Consider the following 22,188-nt stretch of genomic DNA (forward strand, 5'->3'; position numbering starts at 1 on the left):
CGCCACTCAGCCAGCCCCCGAATGGGGCTTTTGGCCTTCACATCCCAGCTGAGCAGCTGCAGCCAGAGGACAGGACCCGGGGCCACCAGGATCTGTGCATGTGGCTGCTCTGGGGCGTAATTCATGTCCCAGCACAGAGGGTCATGCCCACCCAGCAAGCAAGGACCCAGGGAGGGCCCTCAGTTCCTCTTCTCTGTGTGCGGAGGGAGCCCCTGGGCAAGGAAAGCAGGCCCTTCTCCAGGTGGGCAGGGTCTCTGACCGGGACAGCACTTCAGCTGCTGGGGGTCTGCAGCCTTCTCGGTCCTGAGATGTCTCCTGCTGAGGGGACTGGTGGGGACATTCTGAGATGAATGGATTGATTGTAGTCCCTGGGCCCACTGTGAGAGCCACAGAACAGGGAAGGGAGGCAGCACCTGGAGGGTCCCACTCCACCTAAGCGGGGCTGGAGGCCAGGCTAGGCAGAGGGCACAGAACACAACACGGTGTCTGTGGTCGAGATGGGGCCAGCCGACAACGCCCAATCCCTCTACTTCTCTTTTGACTCAGGAGAAACCTCAGACGCTGGCTCAGTGCCATGGGGGGCGGGGGGGGCACATTTACAGTAACTGGGGGCTGCTGGCATAACAGTAAGGCCTGGCGGTGTCACTCCTGAGGCCCAGGGAGAGGGGAGAGGGGAGAGGGAAGAAAGGAGAGGGCATGGGGTATGGGCCCCATGGCCTCTGCTGCAGATGGGCTCCAGCCCTGGTGGAGTGTGTTTGACGCCCAGGGCTCTGGGGCGTCTTCTCGGCAATAGCAGAGGGCAGGCGTCCAGGCCCTGCTGTCGGTCTGTTTCCCCAACAAATATCACCTTTCGGATCTGGGCCCTGGGTTGCCTCTACTGCACAACCCACTTCCCTAGGGTTGGGGTTGGGGAGCAGCTGGGTGGAGAGGCAGGTAGCGACCACCAGAACCCCATCCTGCACTGCCAGGCTGTTCTACCACTGGTTGCTGGAAACTCAGTTCAGGCCAGATGGGGCTCTGACAGCAGGATGGAGCCACCAGTGCAAGCCTGGCCTCCTAGGGAGCACCCAGCTGCCCTCTCAGCCCCAGCTCAGGCCACCCCTCATTTCCCAGATGCGGTTGTGAGCGAGGGGTCCTCCTTTCCTTCCTCTTCCACCGAGAACATGACGTCGCTGCCGCTGCCCAGAGGTGGTTCTGTCTCCTGCTCCGGGTAGTGGGGGGCATGGTCCACTTCCAGATTCCCCTCAAGCTCAGGCTCTGCCGGTCCCACCAGGCCCCGGCCCTCAGGCACCTCAGTCTTCACAGTCCCTACAATCACCGTGTCAGCCTTCATGATATAGATTTTCTCTACAAAACAAAAAACAATGGGTGAGGTGAGGAGACCAGAGCTCAGAGGAGGAAAGCAAGGAGGCAGAGGAGGGTCCAAGTACCAGCCCTGCCGCTCCTGCTGTGTGTCCTCAGGTAGGTGGCACAACCTCTCTGATGCACAGTAAGCCCTTGCCAACCTTGCAGGTGTCCTGAGGCTCAAAGGAGATAAAACAGCTAGGACCCGTATGCTGAGAAGTTAGAACTTGGCCCTCTTACTACATATGGGAGATGCTGGTGAGCCCCTTGGCACTGGTAGGGAAGGCGAGAACAGGGTTGGGAGAGGAAGGAAGTCGTGGGGAGGAAGCAGGTAAGGACATCCACAGCACCAGGGAACTTGTGTAGAGGTCAGCCTGTGCTGGACGCTGTTCTAGACGCTTTCTGCCCTTCAGCTCCTGAATCCTCACATCCCTTCTGCCAAGTAAATAGTCTATTATTGTCCCCATTTACAGGATAAACAGCCTGGAGCCCAGAGAGGTTAAGTGGCCTGCCCAAGGTCACCAGGTAATTAGTAGAAATCCCAGAAGAAACTCCCTTTCTGTTCCTCTCCACGTGCCTAAAGCAGAAACGTGCAGTGACCAACTTGTCCCGGTTTGCATGGGCTGCTCCTGATGTTAGCAGTGGAAGTCCCCCATCCCAGGAAACTCTTCGGTCCAGACAAACCCAAACAGAAATCGCAGAGTCACCAGCAGCCTGTGATGGGGACGGCTTGGCGCGGGGTGGTATATTTCGGTGTTGATTGCGTATGGTCTCTCTCCCACCTGAGGCCCTCAGGGCTGTGCCTGCCTAGTGCAGAGTAGGGCTGCTTGTGTTTATGGCTTGGATAAATGGCATCCCAGCCCATTAGAACTGTGATCCCCCATGGGGCTTGGGAGGCTCAGAAGCGTTAAGTAAGCGGCCCATGAAGCTGGGAAGTGGACAGCCTGGCCTGTCTCCCAGGTCAGCTGACTTCAAGCACCAGCAGCCCTGCTACTGATGGGCTCTAGCTCCGCTCAGGGTTCCAGCTTCCAGCTGCTTAGCCCACGGGTTCTGGAGGCTGAATGGGGAACCCAGGAGGGCGCTCGAGAGCTGCGGGGGGGAGCGGGCTAGGGATCCCTGCCTCTCTGGGTAACTCAGTCACACCAACCCGATTCAGGAACCCAAAAAAATTCTTGAGGCCCCTGTACCCTCAACCCCATTGCATAACGCCAGATCTTCTGTTTCAGTTTTAACACCCCCCAGAAAAGAGAGAAGTGTTCAAAATAGCAGCAAGAACTAAAGGAAAGGCTAAAAGAGTGAGACAAGCCATGGGCTTCGGCGCCCCTATGTCCCAAAAGAGAGAGCAGGGCCTCAGGTTCCCCAGCCACTCACCCTTCATCAAGACCTGCAGGCCCCTTGCCCTGGGAGATGAGAGATGGCACAGAGAAGAGAGGGAGGGTGGGGGAGAGAGAGAGAGAGAGAGAGAGAGAGAGAGAGAGAGAGAGAGAGAGAGAGGAAGAGAGACACACGCATANCTCAGAGTCGCAGGCATCTAACGAACTGCCAGTCCTATGACTGTGACTCGAGGGGTTCTCCAGGTCTCCCACACAGCAAGGAGGGCCAGGTCCCAGCAGAGCCTGAAAGCCCTGGTTAACCTCACTGGAACTAATCCAGGCTTTGCGGGGCCAGCTCTGGAACCAACTACCAATTCTAACGTTTCTCCGGGAGAAAAGTGTCCTACTAAAGCCCAATGCCCTTTTGAAGGTCACCCGTTTGGAAGTCAGAGGGGGCTGAATTCTACAGGCTTAAGAAGGGCTCGCTCTTGGTAAGTGGCTGGCGGGCTAGACCGAAGACAGAAGTTTCCATGTGGCAAACACAAGCCACGTGTCAGATGGCATCTAAGGGAACCCCACAACCCTGTCAGATAGCGATTGATAACCCCATTTCACAGACCAGGAAACTGAACTGTAGGGAGATTGAAGCACATAACCAAGATTGCCCAGCTGGTGATTGGCGGAGCTGGGATCCAACCGCAGTCTGACCCAGAGCCCACCCCCACCCACACACTGTCTGCGCCTCAGAGAGTGGCAGGCAGGCCTCTCTGCCCTGCGCCTCCCTCACACCCACTGGAGACCTGGTCTTCGGGGTCAGCCCGGCAGGGTCCCAGGCGTATGCACCCAGCACGTGGTGCTGGTCCAGGGGCCTGGGGGTGCGTGCAGGAGTCCAGGTAGGCTGGGCCGGCTTCCTCAGGCCCAAGTAACAGCCGCCTCTCTGTCTCTGCACAGTCATCACTTCTGTTCAGCCCATCAAAGCAGTTCCTGGTGACTGTGGGGCAGAGATGAATGAGACACCGTCCTGGGAGGGATGGGAGGAGAGAGAGTCTCTGGAGACTCAATCTCTTGCTCCAGTGGTGGGACAGGCCCTGGCCTTGGAGACTCTAAGAATCTGGATTAGTTTCCCACCTACGAGACTGCCTTGGGAAACTGGGTTTTCTTTGAATGCAATAGCTTCGGCAGGACATTTGTCACTGCCTGTCGCTCCCTGTCACTCCCCAACTGTAACTGTTCAAGAGGGGTGTGCCTGTGTATGATAGGGTTCCTTACAGCCTGGGGACTGCTACCCTGAGTAGCAAGGGGCCTTGTTCATCGTCGCCCACCTGGACCTCAGAACAGCCAGAGGCTAAGAAGGGCCCCTCATCACTGGCAGGGTGGGGATATTCGCTCTGTCTCTCCCACCGACCACGTGGCAGACAGTGGTTGGTTCGGTTTTTAGGTCAGGTGCGAGCTAGAATCCTGGGGGTGGGGTGGACAAGGTCTGACCGTGGCCCTGTGTCTCCCGCCTTCACCCTACAGGGCAGCCACAGTCCAAGGGCCTAGGCTGGCTGCCTGTGGTGGGGAGCAGGCCCCAAATTGGCCCTGAGTTGTGACTGGGGTGGAGCCGCAGGCTGGGCCCCTCCCAGCTCAGGCATTAAGCCCCAGGCTCACGTTTACGCCTCAGTCCCCTCCCTGCCCTCCCAGGCCGGGCCCTTCCTGCTGCTTTTGTGACTCCCTTTTGCCATGTATGGGGCTGCTCGGCCCAGCCCAGAGAGAAGAGAGGCTGGCCCCGGGGAGGCCCAGGGTCCCTCTCTGCAAATATCCAAAGGTAGCCTTGTATAGAGCAGCTTTATTCTTGAAGGCAAGCCTTAGGGAGTGGCGTTTCCATGGGGAAAGGATAAGGAAGAATGACCAGAGTGGGGAGGTGCGGAGCCTGCCCCAGCCAGCAGTGAGCTCACTGTCCCTAGAGGTTCTCCAACACTCTCAATCTCAGCGAGCCTTTCTTTCACCTTATGCACGTTTCTAAGGGATCTGGTGGATTTTTAAAGGATCAAAAGTTTTGGGAAGGGCCCCTGGGTGAGGGAGTGCACCATTTCATTAAACGTGTGTCAGTATCCTCACATCAAGGCGTCCTGAGCCGCTGCCCGCTGGGTGCGGGGAGTCCTCAGGCACCGTAGGCTCATGAGCACGGAGCTGTCCACACTGCTTGCACAAGGCATTCTGGCAAGTACGGTCCGTCCCACGTAAACTTCTTCAAGTTCTGGTGTAACCGCCTCTCACAATGTCCCGGCTGCTCCAACTTTCCCCAAAACATCTGAGTGGTTTCAGAAACTACCCTTGTGATTCCTGAGCCAGCCCCAACTTCCTCCAGAGACAAGCAGGCTGGTGAGTAAACAGCAGCTTTGGGGCCTGGCTTCCAGCTGGTAATTCCAGGAGTCTCCAGGCAGCCTGAGACTCAATGCCCCAAGCTGCCACAGACTTGTCATCTGCCCACACATCCCCTTCCAAAGCCCCTTGTTTGTTTACATGAGCCTGAAAGCCCTGGGGAGAGCAGTCCAGCAGAGGAAGCCTGGGCAGCTGTACTCCTCAGTGAGATGCAAAAATCCGGAAATCCAGACTGAATTACCCAATGCTCTTTCTCTCCCGCAGTTCAGAATAAGGCCTAATGGGGCTATTTTTCTTTTTTTTTTTAAGACTTTATTAAGGAATTGGGGAGGGGAATAGCGTTGGGGAATTGGGGAAAGGGAACAGACAAGTTGCTCTCCTTTTGCTCCTCAATCTAGTTGTTGAGGACGTTGCTTCACTGGTCCATGTTGGTATTATCATTGCGCTCTTCCCGGGTGAGGCAGATTGGTCACCGGCCATTGGACGGCCACTCACGGCGGCTCATGGCAGCTCACGCTGGCTGCCAGCGACTCATGATAGCTCACGGCAGTCCACTGCAGCAGAGGCTGCAGCCTATGCCAACTCATTGCAGCCCAGCTCCAGGTTGAGCTGTTGTTCACCATCTTAGCTGTAGAGGGCACAGTGTCACTGGCCCACGTGTGGGATCCGAACTGGGGCCCTGCTGCTCAGAGCTGGCGTCCCAAGCCAACTCCTAACCAACACGCCACTCAGCCAGCCCCCGAATGGGGCTTTTGGCCTTCACATCCCAGCTGAGCAGCTGCAGCCAGAGGACAGGACCCGGGGCCACCAGGATCTGTGCATGTGGCTGCTCTGGGGCGTAATTCATGTCCCAGCACAGAGGGTCATGCCCACCCAGCAAGCAAGGACCCAGGAAGGGCCCTCAGTTCCTCTTCTCTGTGTGCGGAGGGAGCCCCTGGGCAAGGAAAGCAGGCCCTTCTCCAGGTGGGCAGGGTCTCTGACCGGGACAGCACTTCAGCTGCTGGGGGTCTGCAGCCTTCTCGGTCCTGAGATGTCTCCTGCTGAGGGGACTGGTGGGGACATTCTGAGATGAATGGATTGATTGTAGTCCCTGGGCCCACTGTGAGAGCCACAGAACAGGGAAGGGAGGCAGCACCTGGAGGGTCCCACTCCACCNTGGCAAAAGTGATGCCGTGCCCATTTCTGGGCCCAGATTTTGAGAACCTGGTGGTTTCCACTTCCTACCCCGGGCTGTTTGCTCTAGGAATCCAGCCATCATCCCGTGAGGAGGCCCACACTGCTCCATGACTGGCCCCTGGGGAGAACCCAGCAGCCAGCACTCACTTGCCAGCAATCTCAGAAGCATTCCAGGGCCAGCAGGCGCTGTGTGAGCAGAGATAGGCTTTCCCCAGCAAGCCCAGGCCAAAGTGCAGATTTGGGAACAAAGTAAACGACTGGTGTCATTTTAAGCCACTAAGTTTTGAGGTGGTTTATGACACAGCAAGAGATAGCCAGGACAGGAAGCATTTTCTCAATTCCTTGAGACCTTGCTTCCAGGCAATTGTCATCAGTTTGGCTAAAATAAACCCTTATTTTAAAAAAAAAAAAAAAAAGAAAGAAAGAGAGATAACCAGGACAGTTAAGGTCAGTTACTAGCCATTCAACACTTTGAAAAATAAGGTCAGCGTGCTCATTTATAATAATGGCCACTGTGAGGTTAAGTGGCAATGCATGTAAAGTGTTTGGGCGTTAAGTTCCTAATTGACAATTTCCCTGCCCTCTTCTGCAGGATCAGCTACATAATTTGTGGGACCCAGTGCAAAATGAAAACGCAGGGCCCCCTGTTCAACATGTGTTAATACTTACCCAGACGGCGACAGCAGGTCATTCAACCAAGCTCGGGCCCTTCTAAGCGGAGACCCTGTATAGCTGCACAAGCCATTCTTACCTGTCTGTATCTAGGGGTCACTTTGGCTCTTGCAAAGCTGCCTTATAAATAAGAACCCAATGCTCTTACCACAGCTATTAACACCAAATTAAAAAATAATAGTAATAAGGAAGATTGAAAACTAGCAAGTAACCTTTACTGTTCACTTAGACGAGACTGTGATTTCCCCACCCCAGCCCCAACTTACACAGCAAGGAACCAAACTTACCAGGCTGGGGCCTTAAGCAAACTGCTTTACCTCTCTAGGGCTCAGTTTTCCCATCTGTAAAATGGGACGCTTGTTCTTGACCTGTCTTCCCTGGATCCTGGGATGGGGCGGAGAGCGGGATACAAGGGGTGACTGAGACTGTCAAAGGAGATCCGATTGTCNAGGAGGGAGTGACAGGGCCTGGGGGTGGCAGTTCCCTTCCAGGCTGGATGTGGGGTGGCTCTGGGCTCTTTCCTTGACATGATACCCAGCCCACCCTTTGGGAAATACAGTGCAGAGACCAGCTACCCACTCATCCGTTAGGAGTACGAAATGCTGAAGTCACTGAGCTCATTTCCCTAGCAGGTCACCTCTTCCCCAGTTCAAAGGGAGGGAAATGTAAGTAATTTTTCCCTGTATGGTCTCCCAATCTTCACCCATTCGGGTGTTTACAAGTACGTGTCTACTGGCCAGAGCTGGCAAGGCTGGACAGCAATGACTCAGTGTGAGCACACCCTCTGCAGGAGCTCAGAACAGGAAGAACTTGCAGGAGGGACAGAGGGACCCCAACTAAGGAGCCCGGGGACTACTTGAGTAGATGACAGTGACTTGGCCACCTCTAGTTCACCTCTTAGGTGAAGTTCGTCTATAGGACCTCACTCCCAGGAAACGAGATCACCCTTCCCCCCAGGCCTGTCCTGTCTGTCTTGCAGATGCCGCACATACTTATTGAGCACCTACTATGTGCCAGGCAGAACTCTCCTGCCTCTTCACCCACAGATCATTGAGATCCTGCCCCAGCTATGTGCCCAAACGAGGATTCCAGGAATCTTTAGCTCCAAGAAATAAATGGTGGAATTTCAAGCACCAAGAATCAACTTTGCTACCACCTAGACCTGGGTTCAAGTCCTAGGTCAGGCCATTTACCAGCAGGTGACTTTCACCTTGGACAAATCACTTCACATCCCTGAGCCTCCATCTCTTCATCTATAGNGCTGGCGACTGATCTGCCTCGCCCGGGAAGAGCGCAATGATGGTGCCAACTTGGGCCAGTGAAGCAACGTCCTCCACAACTAGACTGAAGAACTAAACGACAGCAACTTGTCTGTTCCCCTTCCCCAATTCCCCAGCACTGTTTCCATCCCCCCAATTCCTCAATAAAAAAAAAATATTAAAAAAAATATATCAAAAGAAAGAAATGGAAGAACTGATACGTGAAAAAAAAAAGTAGGTGAACCATAAAAAAAAAGAAAACGTAGGTGAACACCTGAGACCCAGACATAGAGGGGGCTTGGTCCTGCCCCCTCCTTCAGCCCCAGAGAGCAGTGCCCCTGCTCCCGCCCCCCCAAACCTCCACCTCCACCCACCCCCAGCTGCCCCTGGGAGGCTGGGCACAGGGAAGGGTGGCTGGACAAGCCCACTGAGGACCTGATGTGTGGGCCCTGTCCTGGGTGGTCCTAGGATCAGCATTTGCAAAGCACCCCCCACCCCAGCCAAGTGCCTGCATGAGGTGGGCACTTCATAAAAGACAGACAAAGGTGGTCTTACTAGAAGGCAGCCTAGCTTTGGAATCACGAACCGGCCTGGCCAGCTGGGGCTCAAATCCCAGTTGATCTGCTTTTCAACTGTGGAACCACCTTTCCTGTCTGGGCCTCCTCCGTTGCCAATTATGTAAAACAGGACAACAGGACCCTCTGCGTGTTGTAAGGACTACCCGAACTAACTTCAAGAAAGCACAAAGTGAGGTGCCTAGCTCATGGTAAGTGCTCCATACAGGAAAGCTAAGTTTTAAAAAATTCGAGCTACTGTTTGTCATTCCAGTTGCAAGGACAAGACTCATGGAGGACTGCAGGAGAAAAGGGGAAATAAACGCAGCCTTTCTCCTGACCACACCTGGCATGCAAAATGGTCAAAACCAAATCCATGGTCTGGCAGGCCCTTCTGGAAGTCCCCGGTGAGAAGAGCCAGAAGCGGAGGGCTGCTGTGGGGGTGGGGCTGCAGTGCCGGCCAGGGCCTGGCTGAGGCCCCACTCTGCTCAGAGCCCCTGCATGGGGCAGAGGCAGCCTGCACTCCGGGCACTGTGGAAGGGGACTGACCCAGCAGATCTGTTTAGGAAAACAGTCAGATTTAGGGCTACCAAGCTGGGAGCGGACGGAGGGGGACGGCTTACCATGGTGTTCCTCCGAGGTCTGGAATCTGCAAGAAGAAAAAGAACAGTGACTTCACCAAGGAGGGTCTGGCAGCAGTAGGGTCCTGCCTCACCCCACATGTGGGCAAATGCCCCCCACCTTGTTCCCCAGTGAGAGGTGGTGCTGTCAGGCCCTCGGTCTGGAGAACAGGGGGCAGGTTTGAGGGTCAGTGCCCACTCCCCAGGCCGGTGTCACAGGGGCTCACTTGCCTGTGCTCACTTGCCCAGAGACATAGAACTGGGGAACCACCTGTTCTCCAGCCACTAAGCAACTCAGCACACTGAACCCCTCTCAAGCCCCCGCCCCCCACGCTCACCCCCACCACCTATACAGAAGGAATGGTTCAGGAGAGGCACACACTCCAGCTGGAGCCAAAGAGGCTTCTGCTGGCTTGGACATTGGTCTGTGGTTGCTGCCACCACCTTGTAGCCCCAAGGGTCTGGAGAGCCCAGAACTCCCCAGATTCCATACAAAACACACAGGGGACCTAAGGGCAGGGTGATAGAGAGTGGATGACAGTCCCTGAGGATGTCTTTGAAGTCTGAGGCAGACATTCCTGAAGCCAGTCAACCTGGGAGCCCTTCTGGCTTAGGCCAGTCTAAGTTCGGTGTTCCATTAATCATGCCTGAAAGAGCCCATGTGACCATCTTCAAGGAGGACAACTGCTCACCAGTCACCTCATTCCCTGCAACCCTCTGGTAGGCTGGGGAGGTGCTGACGCAATGATTCTTAGGGCTCAACCTTTACCTTCTCCTCCCTAGCCCCACAATCCACTCCAATTTTTTTCTCACATTAAGTAGGGTGCTAGGTCATGGCCAAGTGTATATTGACATTTAACCATCAAAGATGCTCTTGAGAAAGCTGGCAGTGGTGCCCAGGCATCTGGTCTGTCCTAGAGCCAAACAACACCCAGGCACAGATAATCCCCTAGGGACACACAGCCTTTCATGACTCTCGAGGAGGCCGCCTACTCAGAATACCTTGCTGTTAGGTGTGCATTACCTGACCAGAGAAATCTGCTAGAGATGCCAGGATGCCAGCTAAGTCACCTCCACAACCTCCTCTCTGGCCTCAGCAGCTCTGGCAAACCACCAGCCCTGAATCCTAGCTGAAAACTCACTGGAGGCCGACCAACCATGATAACACAAATAAGATAGACAGACTGAGCTTGCTGTGTGGACACCAGGTCAGTTTGGGAAACACTCTCATGGGTCCCATCAGCAGGTAGAAAAGTGTCTAATGGGAAAATAGACCAGAACAATGAAGAAAAGAAGTGCATGTGTAAAATGACACAATTCTTGATTCTTGATAAAACAAATGTCCCGAGCTTACTTAATCTGATAACTGCTGTTCCCAGCAGAGTAGTGGTCACCTGTGTATGTGTGTGTTGCGGGGGGCAGGGGAATGGGGGTGGGGGGGCTGTGGCTCACTCCCACCAGACGGCCACTGTCCACTGCCCAAGCAACCGCTTTGAGAAACACTCTCTCTGAGTGAGTGAGGCACATTCTTTGAAATGAGGTCAGTGAAGCTGAATCTTTGCCCCTTGAGAGTGATTTTGAGTTCTGCAAACAGCTAACTGTTATTTGGTTCCAAGTCACTGGGATGGTGGGAGGTGGTGAAGGGGGAGAGTGTGTGACAAAGTAACGAGACAAAATAAATAAAAATGATAAAACTCAGTCTTGGAGAGGACATGGGTAAACAGGAACACAGCAGCTCATGTCCCGTGAACTGGTTCCATATTTCTCAACAGCCATCTGGCAATGAAAACCTCACAGCTTTTGACCCAGTAATCCCTCCTCAGGGACACACCCGCAGGAAATAACCCAAAAGAAAACAAGGCCGCTCACAGTGGTGGTACTTATAATAACCAAAAAGCTGAAAGCAAGCCAGGTGCCAAACAATGAGGCAGCCTAGCAACCCTGGAGTGTTGGCCTTCCAGGCAGTGAAACCCCAGCACATCATTCCACTTCTTCTAGCCTCAGACCTCTTATCTGGGAAATGGGACGGATTGCGCCAACTTTGGAGGGTTTTCATGAAGATTAAATGAGATCTTGAAAGTGAGGGCGCCCAGTGATCAATCACATTGAGATCATGTCCTCTTCCATGATGTGATGAAAATGCCCGTGTGCCTGTGCAGCCTCCTACCTGAAATCTATAACCCCAATCTAATCAGGAGAAAAACATTCAGACAAATTCCAGGACAGGGGCATCCTACGGCATAACTGAACAGTCCTCCTCAAAGCTGCCAAAGTCATCGAAAAACAAGGAACGTCAGAAACTGTCGCAGCCCAGAGGAGCCTAAGAAGACATTGAGGTCCCTTGATATAGGGACAGCTACAGAATCGCTCGTGGAATTTTCAAGAGTAGCAAGATCATGAACATGAAGGAAAAGACAGGAACTGACCCCAAATCAAGGAGACCCTAGAGACATGACGACCAAATGCAACACGAAATTCTGAACTAAGCGTAACGTGGTGTCCTAAGTGGGATCCTGGAACAGGAAAAGGACATTAGGTAAAAACTGAGCAAATCTGAATAGAATATGGGCTTTAGTTGTTATCATTGTAATGCAACCTTGGCTCATTTAGTGTGACAAATGTACCTACCATACTAATGTTAGATGCTAATAGAGGAAAGTGGGTGTGGGGTAGACGGGGACTCTTTGTACTATCTTCTCCAACTTTCTGTAAATCTCAAACTGTTCTAAAAAATAACGTCTATTTAAAACATTAAAACATTGCAAAAGGAAGGTGCCCAGGACGCTGCCTGGCACATCGTGGGTTCCAGGATGTTAATGTGGCTTGACACTCTGTCGTACCGAGGAGAAAATCAGCTTTCAATACTGATTTTCACAAACAAGCCTGACATAACATAAAGGTGAAAGGACAGAATCCAGAACATACCAACATCTGCCTCCAGCTGTGTTGTACCCCACATGTGTACTTTGATAAAGACCCAGGACAAATTGTGCCAAGTACAGAGGTCAGGTTTTGTAAGTGCTTTTCCCCTAAACATGTTGCTTCAGTCCACTGTCTTCACTTGTTGGTTTCATTGCTTTGGGAATAACTTCTTGGGAACACGTCGAGTACCCCAGGATGCAAACCCCCTGGGACAAGTGCATGGTACCCTGGAACTGCCCTGAGGGCCACTGTGGCTGAGCTCGTGGCTTCTGACTGACGAATTAGCGGTCTCTTCCATTCCCACTGCCCTCCCCTTTCAGTCCCATCCCCTCTCTTGTCTTGGGGCCCCAGCTGCTGTGGGAAGTGCACCAGACACAAGGAAGGAGTTTGGCAGAGGTGCAGCCAGGGTTTGGCAACCGGCACTGCTCGAGTCAAATCCTGGGCTCCTTGGAGAGACGGCCATCTCTAGGGTGAGGGGGCAGGGAAGCACACGCTAAGCTGGGAACATCTTAGAGAGAAGAAGTGCTCTGACCACAAAAGGATGGAGGCCAAAGGACACAGGAGCCAGCCCCCACCTAACCGGGGACTATGTGAACATCACATTCAATCATGATGGCAGCAGAATAAAATAAGAATCCATGAGTCAGATATAAATACATAAATGAAATGAAGAAAAGGGAAGTCTGACGAGGAACAGGTTATTTACACAGCCTCCAAGTACCTCAGAACACTTAGCAATTACCAAGGAGGAAAAAGCACTATCATGGTGGAGAAGCCTGGGCAGACAACACCTCAATCACGTGCTCAAAGTGAGCCACCCCAGGAAAGGGACAAAAGGGATGTCCCTTTTGTGGCATCTGCGGGATGGATGCCACAAAGCAAAGCTCAGCGTCACTCCTGGGCTCTTCCCACCAAAGATGCTCGGCCTGAGGTCAGCAGTGAGGGACCATCAGAAGAACTCAAGGTGAGGGGCAGCTGCAGAATCGCTGGTGGAATCTTCAAAGTGGCTAGGTCATGAACGTGAAAGAAGAGACAGGAACTGACCCCAAATCAAGGAGACAGAGACACTACGACCAAACGCAACATGAGGTTCTGAACCGGATTTTCTTGCTATAGAAGGACATTATTGGGATAAAAGAAGAAATGTGAATGGGGTCTGAGAATTCATGGGGGTAACGCATCAAGGTGAATTCTCTGATTTTGATGGTTCTCCTACGGTCGTGTAAAAATACGCCCTTATAGTGTGTGAAATACACACTAACGTATGGAGATGATAAGGTAGTAAGTCAGTAACTTACTCTCCAATGGTTCAGGAAAAATAAGTTCCTGGTACTGAACTTGTGATTTTTCTGCAAGTTTGAAATTGTTTCAAAACAACAACAACAAAATTTTTTTTTCAATTTAAACCTTCCTGACATAACAGATAAAGTCATGACTTTAGCATCCCTAAAAACAATCGATTAAAAGAATTTTTTTTTTTTTAAGCTGAGCCATCCTGCTACCTGTTGGCAGCTCAGCGGCTGCTCAGCTCGAGTCGGGCTGGACTCGAACCACTGTTGCTCAGAGCTCAAACTCTTGAGCGAGCTCTTAACCAACTGAGCCACTCGGCCGGCCCGTAAAAGAATTTTTAATCAGTGTTTCTCAACCAGGAGTGATACCCACCCCCGACCAGGGGACCTTTGGCAATGTCTAGAAACATTTTTGGTTGTCATACCTGGGAGGTGCTACTAGTAATCTCTGATGGGTAGAGACCCAGGGAAAATGCCTAACGCCCTACAGTGCACAGGACAGCCCCCCATGGCAAAGAATTATCTGGTCCCAGATGTCAATAGTAAGAGGGTGAGAGACCCTTTTTACAAAAATCTCACCACCAGCAAAATCCTGGCTGTGCTGCTTATTCATCACGTGGCCTTCAACAAGTTCCCTCATCTTCCTGTGCCTCTGCTTCCTCAGCTCTGAAATGGAGACAATAACGATGGGTGCCTGGGGCAGCCAGTTAGCTCAGGTGGTTAGAGCGCAGGCTCGTAACATCAAGGCTGCCGGTTCGATTCCCCTATGGGCCAAGGAGCTGCGTCCTCTGCAACTAGATTGAACACGACTACTTGACTTGGAGCTGATGGGTCCTGGAAAAACACACTGTTCTCCAATACAATTTCTTTAAAAACAAAACAGACAAACAAAAACAGTGGGTGCCTCACAAAGACACTGGGAGGAGTAAAACAAGATCATGGCTGTGCCTGCCACCAAGGACACATGCCACGAAGTCCAATGAATTCAAGAGATGGTTGGTGAGCCACTAATGGGCAACCTACCNCTGGGCTGTTGCTTGGGCACAGGCAGGTTACCCAGCCTCTTAGCACTGTCCCTGTGTCCCCATAAAAGGAGGAATAAAATCAGCCTCGTTCCTGTCTCCCAGCTGTGGTGACTTGGAGATGAAAGGAAGCATTCCCAGAGGGCATAGTGCCAGGCTGTAACTGGGATATGAAGCCTGGACCACAGAGGGAGCCTGGCCTATTGACCAAGGGGGCATTTAAAACCAGAGTTGAGGGGTTGAACTCCAGCTCCGGCACTTCCTGGCTGTGTGGCAGTGGGTCCGTTGCTTTGCTTCTCTGAGCCTCAATTGGTAAAAGGGAGTGCTGATACTCAGCCTATCTACCTTTCGGTTATGATTAGGGAGCCCAAATGCATGAAGAATGTAGGAAGGCTTGCGCACGCTCAAAAGCTCTTAAAACGCTGTTTATGGTGACTGTCGTTTACTGAGCAGGGAACATGCCTGGCACCAGGCCAAGCGTTTTCCCCATGCTACCACTGGCCCCACAACCACCGTACAAAGGTAATGATTACCTCTGTTTGGCAGATCAGGACAGTGCCTAAGGGCTTTGCTTGAGGCCATGTAGCTGGGAACTGTATGGGGTTGAACTGTGATGGCCCACCCCTGCCCCTGCATCAGAAGCCGCTGTAGTGAAATGGGACAAAATGGGACGGAAGCCAGTGATAGAGGACCAAGAGGAAAGTGAAGGCGTTGATGTTAAGATAGCCCATGCCCCAGCCTAAACACAAAGGCCGTCAGCCTCCCCAGGATCTTCTGGGTTGATTTTTACTCTCCTGGAAGACATCCAAAGAAATAGGACTCTAGACTGCCTGTCTCCCAGCCCTCCTCAGTGACACAAGCCTGGACCCAGGGCTGCGATTGTTCACCAGGAGTGGAGCCTTAGCGCTGCCTTTTCTGAGAAAACACATCCAGCTCCTTCCTGACTACGAGCAACCGCTGCCGCTCTCTCTCTCTGGCAGCGCTCTGAAATAGAGTAAAACAATCTTTGCTGCCCCGGGTCTGGCCTTTCACGCCCATTGCTGAGAGAATACCAGGATGTTTATTGTTCTAATGGGAGGAAAACAGAAAAATGGAACCTGATGTTCCTACGGCAAAACCTGATTGCCTTACGATGGCCCACCCGGCCCCACGTGACCTGGCCCCGCTGGCCTGTTCGCTCACCTCCTTCTTCTCTCTGCCCTGCTCACGTGCTTCTACCAGGTGTGCTGCTTAAACCTCAAGGCAGGTGCATTCCCACCTCAGGGCCTTGGCAGCTGTGGTTCTCAACTTCCCAGAATGCTCTGCCCCCGGGTCTCCAGCTCTCCTACTTGTCAGGTCACTCAGGTGGAGCTCAAAGGGCACCTCCTCCAAGAAGCCTTCCTGGACCACCTGGCTGGAGTGGACCCTGCCCTCCAGACACGGTGCCACAGTCCCAACTGGGGCATCTCCTTGCACGACTATGCCATCGTCGGTCCCATCCACTGGACAGAGCAAGTCAGTGTCCAGCGCCTCCTCGGCAGCTAGACCTGGGCCTGGCTCACCACAGGTGTGAGGAAGAAAGAAGGGAGGGAGGCCACTCAGAAAAGATCAGAAGCAGCAATGCAGTGCAACCTGGGATGCCCTAGAGCCATGAGCAGGTTGTCCCCTACAGAGGGACCTGCAGCACTTCACAAANAGAAATAAGTACCCTTTGCAGGGATGCTGTAAGGGTCAGAGTTTGGGAGTCCACACCTGGCACATGGTAGGTGCTCAATAAATGTAGCCATATATCCTGCCCCGTCCCCAGATGGAGCTCTTCATCCCCCGAGGTGGAGGGGAAGGTTTCCCTGTGAAGTTCCCCGAGTGCTGGGCCTCCCTCTTCCCCTTCACGCTCAAAGGAAACCCCCCTTGAGCCCCAATTCCCCTGCAGTTCCCCAACCCTCTTGAGACTGGGACAGCTTCCCACCCACCACCTAGCCCAGCCCTTCCAGCTCCTGCAGAATAATTTCCGCCTTAAAAACTGCCTCCATCATCTCACCCCTTTCTTCCCTAGAGACCCAGCGATGTGAATGCAGGGTGGGGCAACTTCCACCCCAGACTCAAACACTCTCGGTTTTTGACACCCCAATTACAATTGCTCACTTCCCCTTGGCATGCCCCGAATTTCCCCATCCTCTCAGACCTTTGTACAGCTTGTGCCAAATCCCCAAGGCTTGGCTGCATACCTGACCCCCACTGAGGTCCCTGTCTTTATAGCAGTTTCCACTGGCTAAGGTTATCTCATATACTCCTCCTTGTCCCTCTCCGCGAGGACAGGGCTGTGTCCTCCGCGCCCAGCAGCGCACATAGCTTGAGCTCGAAAATATTAATCTAACAAATGAATGAATGAACTTAAATCTTGCACCTCTTTTTGGGACAGGTAGGTACTCTTATGAAATCCATTTTACAGAGGAGGAAATAGAGGCCCATTATCTGGGTTAGATGCCACGCAGTGAGCACTGCGGCCCCATGCTTACCTCAGTCACAGCAATGATCATGCCCTCAGCCACTGCCTGCCTCCAGGTCCTGTCCCTACCTAGCTCTACCAGCACAGTTCCTCACACACAGTAGGTGCTCTATACAGATCTGTTGCTTGAGTGACTGAGCGGCTGAATGAATGAATGAATGAATGAATTCATCTTTTCATACAGAGGTATTTTTTGCAAAGCTTCTGGAACTGGGCCTCCAAGCACAGTCAGTGCTGTGGACTCAGAGGACACAAAAGTCCTAGTCCCAGGNGACAGCAACTTGTCTGTTCCCCTTCCCCCAATTCCCCAGCACTATTCCCATCTCCCCAATTACCCAATAAAAATCTTTAAAAAAAAATTTGTTTTTAAATAAAAGTCAGGTCTTTCCCAAAGTCATGATTTTAATTAGCAATGGGATGAATACCAGTGTGGTAAACTGCGTTATGCATCTAACTCCTTACTCTGCCCCACATCGACACCCTTTGCCAGGTGACTGCAGCTCCTCCAGGTCGAGGTAAGTGTCTGTCTATGTCCAAGACCCATCGATGCCTGAACTTGGCCGTGTGACTTGTCTGGTCAGTAGAACGGGATGGAAATGACAGTGTGTCTGTTCCCAGACTGGGTCTTAAGAGGCGTCTGTTCTTCCACTCACCCGCCTTTATGCACTTCCACTACTGCCATGAGGAAACTGTGCCCCAGGTGGGTAGCCAGGCCCTGTTGGTCCCAGAAGTATGAATGAGAAACACACAGAATAAACCCAAACCAAACCTAGGAGCCCAGGCAAGACAGCAGAGCCACCCAGCTGACCTAGAGTGAGAGATGAAAGCTAAAATGAATATCAGGGTTGTTTGTAATGCACTGTTCCTGCTGCGATAGTTGGCTGAAACAATCAGATTTATGTTTCACAAGATCAAAATAGAAAAGGTGTTCCTCATCTTCAGCCAACTGTGATCATGTAGGAAGGTGGCCTGGTGACTCTAAACCTTCTAATTTTATTGAAGAGAAACCTGATAAATAAATAAAAATAAATTTAAATATCTCCTGATATTTAAAGGTAGTCTCCATTTTTAAAGTTTTTTTCTTTTGAAATCAACTTTATTGAGGCATAATTTATATAGAAAAAAAATGTCCCCTAAGTGTACAGCGAAGACTTTTGAAGAATGTACACTTCCCTGTTACTATAACTCCATTCAAGATCTAGAACAATTAACTTGATCCACCACATAAACAAGATGAAGACTAAAAATCATATGATCATATCGATAGATGAAAAAGCATTTGACAAAAATCCAACATTTGTTTTTGATAAAAACTCTCAGCAAAGTGGAGATCACAGGGAACATATCTCAACATAATAAAAGCCCTATATGATAAACCCACAGCTAACATCAGACACAATGGTTAAAAGTTGCAAGCTTTTTCTTTAATATCAGGAAAAAGGCAAGGATGTGCACTTTCATCCCTTTTATTCGACATTGTATTAGAAGTCCCAGCCACAGCAATCAGACAAGAAAATAAATAAATGGCATCAAAATTGAAAAGGAAGAAGTAAAACTGTCATTATTTGCAGATGGCATAATATTATAGAGAGAGAACTCTAAAGATTCCACCAAAAAGACTATTAGAACTGATAAATGAATTTAGTAAAGTAGCAGGATAAAAATTAACATTCAGAAATCAGTTGCATTTTATACGCCAATAACAAACTATGGAAAAGATAAATTAAGAAAACAATCCCACTTACAACTGCATCAAAAAGAATAAAATACCTAGGAATAAATTTAACCAAAGAGGTAAAAGACCTGTACTCAGAAAACTATAAGACACTGAAGAAAGAAATTGAAATAGATACAAATAAACGGAAGGCTATACCATGCTCATGGAGAGGCAGAATTAATATCATTAAAATGTCCATACTACCCAAAGCAATCTACAGATTCAATGCAATTCCTATCAAAATACCAATGGTATTTTTTACAGAACTAGCACAAATAATCCTAAAATTTAATGTGGAACCACAAAAGGCCCTGAATAGCCAAAACAGTCTTGAGAAAGAAGAACAAAGTGGGAGGATCATGCTACCTGATATAAAACAATATTACAAGGCGACAGTAATCAAAACAACATGGTACTGACATAAAAACAGACACATAGATCAATGGAACAGAATAGAGAGCCCAGAAATAAACCCATGCCTATATGGTAATTTAATGTATGACAAAGGAGGCAAAAATATGCAAGGGGGTAGAGACAGCTTATTTAATAAATGGTGTGGGAAAATTGGACATACACAAGCAAAAAAATGAAACTGGACCACCTTCTTACACCATATACAAGTATAAACTCAAATTGGATTCAAGACTTAAATGTAAGGCCCAAAACCATAAAACTCCTAGAAGAAAATGTTGGCAGTAAACTCTTAGTAGTGGGTTTTGTGTTTGTTTGTTTTTTTGATATGCCTCCTCAGGCAAGGAAAACAGAAGAAAATATAAATAAATAAATGAGACTACATCAAACTAAAAAGTTTTTGCACAGTGAAGAAAACCATCAACAAAACAAAAAGACAATCTACTGAATGGCAGAAGATATTTGCCAATGATACATCCAATAAGGGGTTAATATGCAAAATATATAAGGAACTCATACAACTTAACACCAAAAAACCAAACAATCCCGAAAAAAAATAATCCAATTGAAAAATGGTCAGAGAGGACATTTCCCCAAAGAGGACATACAGTTGGCCAATAGACATATGAAAAGAGGCTCAACATCACTAATCATCAGGGATATGCAAATAAAAACCACAATGAGATATCAGCTCATACCTGTCAGAATGGCCATCATCAATAAATCAACAAACAGGGCCAGCCGAGTGGCTCGCTGGTTAAGAGTTGGCTTGGGATGCCAGCTCTAAGCAGCAGGGCACCGGTTCGGATCCCCAACATGGGCCAGTGAAGTGACGTCCTCCACAACTAGACTGAAGAACAAAAGGACAGCAACTTGTCTGTTCCCCTTCCCCGATTCACCAACACTGTTCTCCTCCCCCAATTCCCCAATAAAATCTTAAAAAAAATAAATTAAATAAATCAACAAACAACAAGTGTTGGAGAGGCTATGGAGAAAAAGGAACCCTTGTGCAATGTTGGTGGGATTGCAAATTGGTGCAGCCACTATGGAAAACAGTATGGAGGTTCCTTAAAAAATTAAAAATGGAACTACCTTATGACCCAAGCAATTCCACTTCTGGGTATTTACCTGAAAAAAATCCAAAACACTAATTTAAAAAGATATGTGCACCCCTATGTTCATTGCAGCATTATTTACAATAGCCAAGATATGGAAGTAACCTGTGTCCATCAATAGACGAATGGATACAGAAGGTGTGAGGTGTGATATATATATATATACATATATATATATATAAAATGGAATATTACTTGGCCATAGAAAGAATGAAATCTTGCCATGTGGGATAGCATGGATGGACACAGAGGGTATTATGCNCTCTCTCTCTCTCTCTCTCTCTCTCTCTCTCTCTCTCTCTCTCTCTCTCTCTCTGTTAGTGCGTGTGACAAAACTGCTATCACAAAGGTTCGAAGAAAAAAATAAACTGACGGCAATGGAAATTTTAATACTAGAAAAATGTCAAGAAAGCAAACATGGGTTTCAATGAGACACTGAGCCTGACAGCTCATGGAAAAACGCTTGAAACTATCAAAACACAAAAACCCCCCTTGTGAAGGGAACACTAGCACCTGCTTATGAAACTCATCAAATTCAAAACATGCCTCAGTGGACTGTGTTTTTGTGCCCAAGTCAAAAGTCGGGCCGCGGCAAGGCTCGCCAAGGGTCCTGGGGAGAGGGAGGCCAGGGGCCATGGCCTGGCCCAGGGCTGACCACTGGGCTCCTGGGTGGGCATGGGGTGCCAGACCAAGCTTGCGGGGAGGAAGGAAGAGGGGACAGGACTGAGCCCTCTACAGACAAAACCAAAATCTCAAGGACCAGTGCCTGAGTCTGGCAATGTCACTTATCGGGCTGTGTGGCCCTGGGCCCGTTATCTGCCTCCTCACCGCCCATCTCCCCTGGGGCTCCTGGCTCCGGGAGACCCTCCAGGGGAGCCTGCCTGGAAACCAGAAAGGGAAGCTCATTGGTGTTTGCTCCTTCCCCGGTCGTCAGGGCCCTGCACACACAGGCCTCGCCCTGCCTTGAAAGGGGCTGCACAGCAGAGGAGGCACTTGGCAGAAGATGGCTGGGGCCCCATCCCCACCCTCACCCCCGGGTGAGAGTTGGAAGAGATCTGCTGCCTGGGCTGGTGGGCAGGGCCAGGGGCTGCCTGGGGGAGTCACCCTAGAGGCTGGGGAGGGATCAGGAAGCAAGGACCCGACCAGGGAGGGATTCAGAACAACCCAGAACTCAGGGAGGCCTGGGGTTTCTGGTGAGGAACAAGGTCCCAGACACAGGCCAGTCAGCAAACAGCAGCCACAGCTCCCTGAGCACCTGTCGTGAGCAGGCACTCTGCATGGTGCCTCGCAGGCCCCATCTCAACTGATCCACACACCCACCTTCTGAAGTAGGTCCTACTGTCCCCATTTCACAGATGAGGAAACTGAGACACAGGAATTAAGTAACTCACTCAAAGTCGTGCAGCTTGGAAGTAGTAGAACCAGCCCTATCAGCCTGCCCTACTGACCCCTATGCCCCTCAGTGGCCGGAGAGAGGGTGTGGGGAGAGGGGTAGGGAGGCTGGAAGGAGGGAGAGAGAGAAGAGAGGAAGGAATGAAAGGCAAAGCGAATTGTTAAACCTTCACGCCAGCACTCCATCCACATGCTGTTCAGGGCATGTCACGGCTTCCACTCACATTAGATGCCCGTTACAGATGAGGTTGCAGAGAGAGACAGGGCAGCTTGTGCGAAGCCACACAGAGGGGGCCCCGAGGGAGCCCTAAGCCCAGGGCCCACAGCTGCTGTGTGTCCGTGTGGCTCGAGCAGCCCCTCTGGACATCTGGACACTTACCCACGGGGTCCAGCTTGGGCCGGAAGGTCTGGACTGGGTAGCACAGGTGGAGCTCTAAAACGACATCAGGAATGACATCAGGAGGAGGACTGGAGATGCCAGCCTCAGAGGGCAGGGCAGGGCAGGACCCAGGCCAGGCTAGCCCAGAGCACCC

The 22,188-nt window shown here is 51.0% G+C and overlaps 1 protein-coding gene across 1 annotated transcript in view; it reads right to left on the reverse strand.

Moving 5' to 3' along the window:
• Positions 1–22,188, reverse strand: part of TNFRSF8 (TNF receptor superfamily member 8) — a 78,470-nt gene that overhangs the window by 7,575 nt on the left and 48,707 nt on the right. The window contains exons 14-15 of the mRNA XM_019639703.1: positions 22,035–22,088; positions 9,306–9,331 (exon numbers count right to left, since the gene is read on the reverse strand). Of these exons, the coding sequence (XP_019495248.1) occupies positions 9,306–9,331; positions 22,035–22,088 (80 nt within the window). The remainder of the gene's footprint in view (positions 1–9,305; positions 9,332–22,034; positions 22,089–22,188) is intronic.

Source organism: Hipposideros armiger, unplaced genomic scaffold, assembly GCF_001890085.2.
Source record: "Hipposideros armiger isolate ML-2016 unplaced genomic scaffold, ASM189008v1 scaffold_46, whole genome shotgun sequence".
In the NCBI taxonomy this organism is placed as follows: Eukaryota; Metazoa; Chordata; class Mammalia; order Chiroptera; family Hipposideridae; genus Hipposideros; species Hipposideros armiger.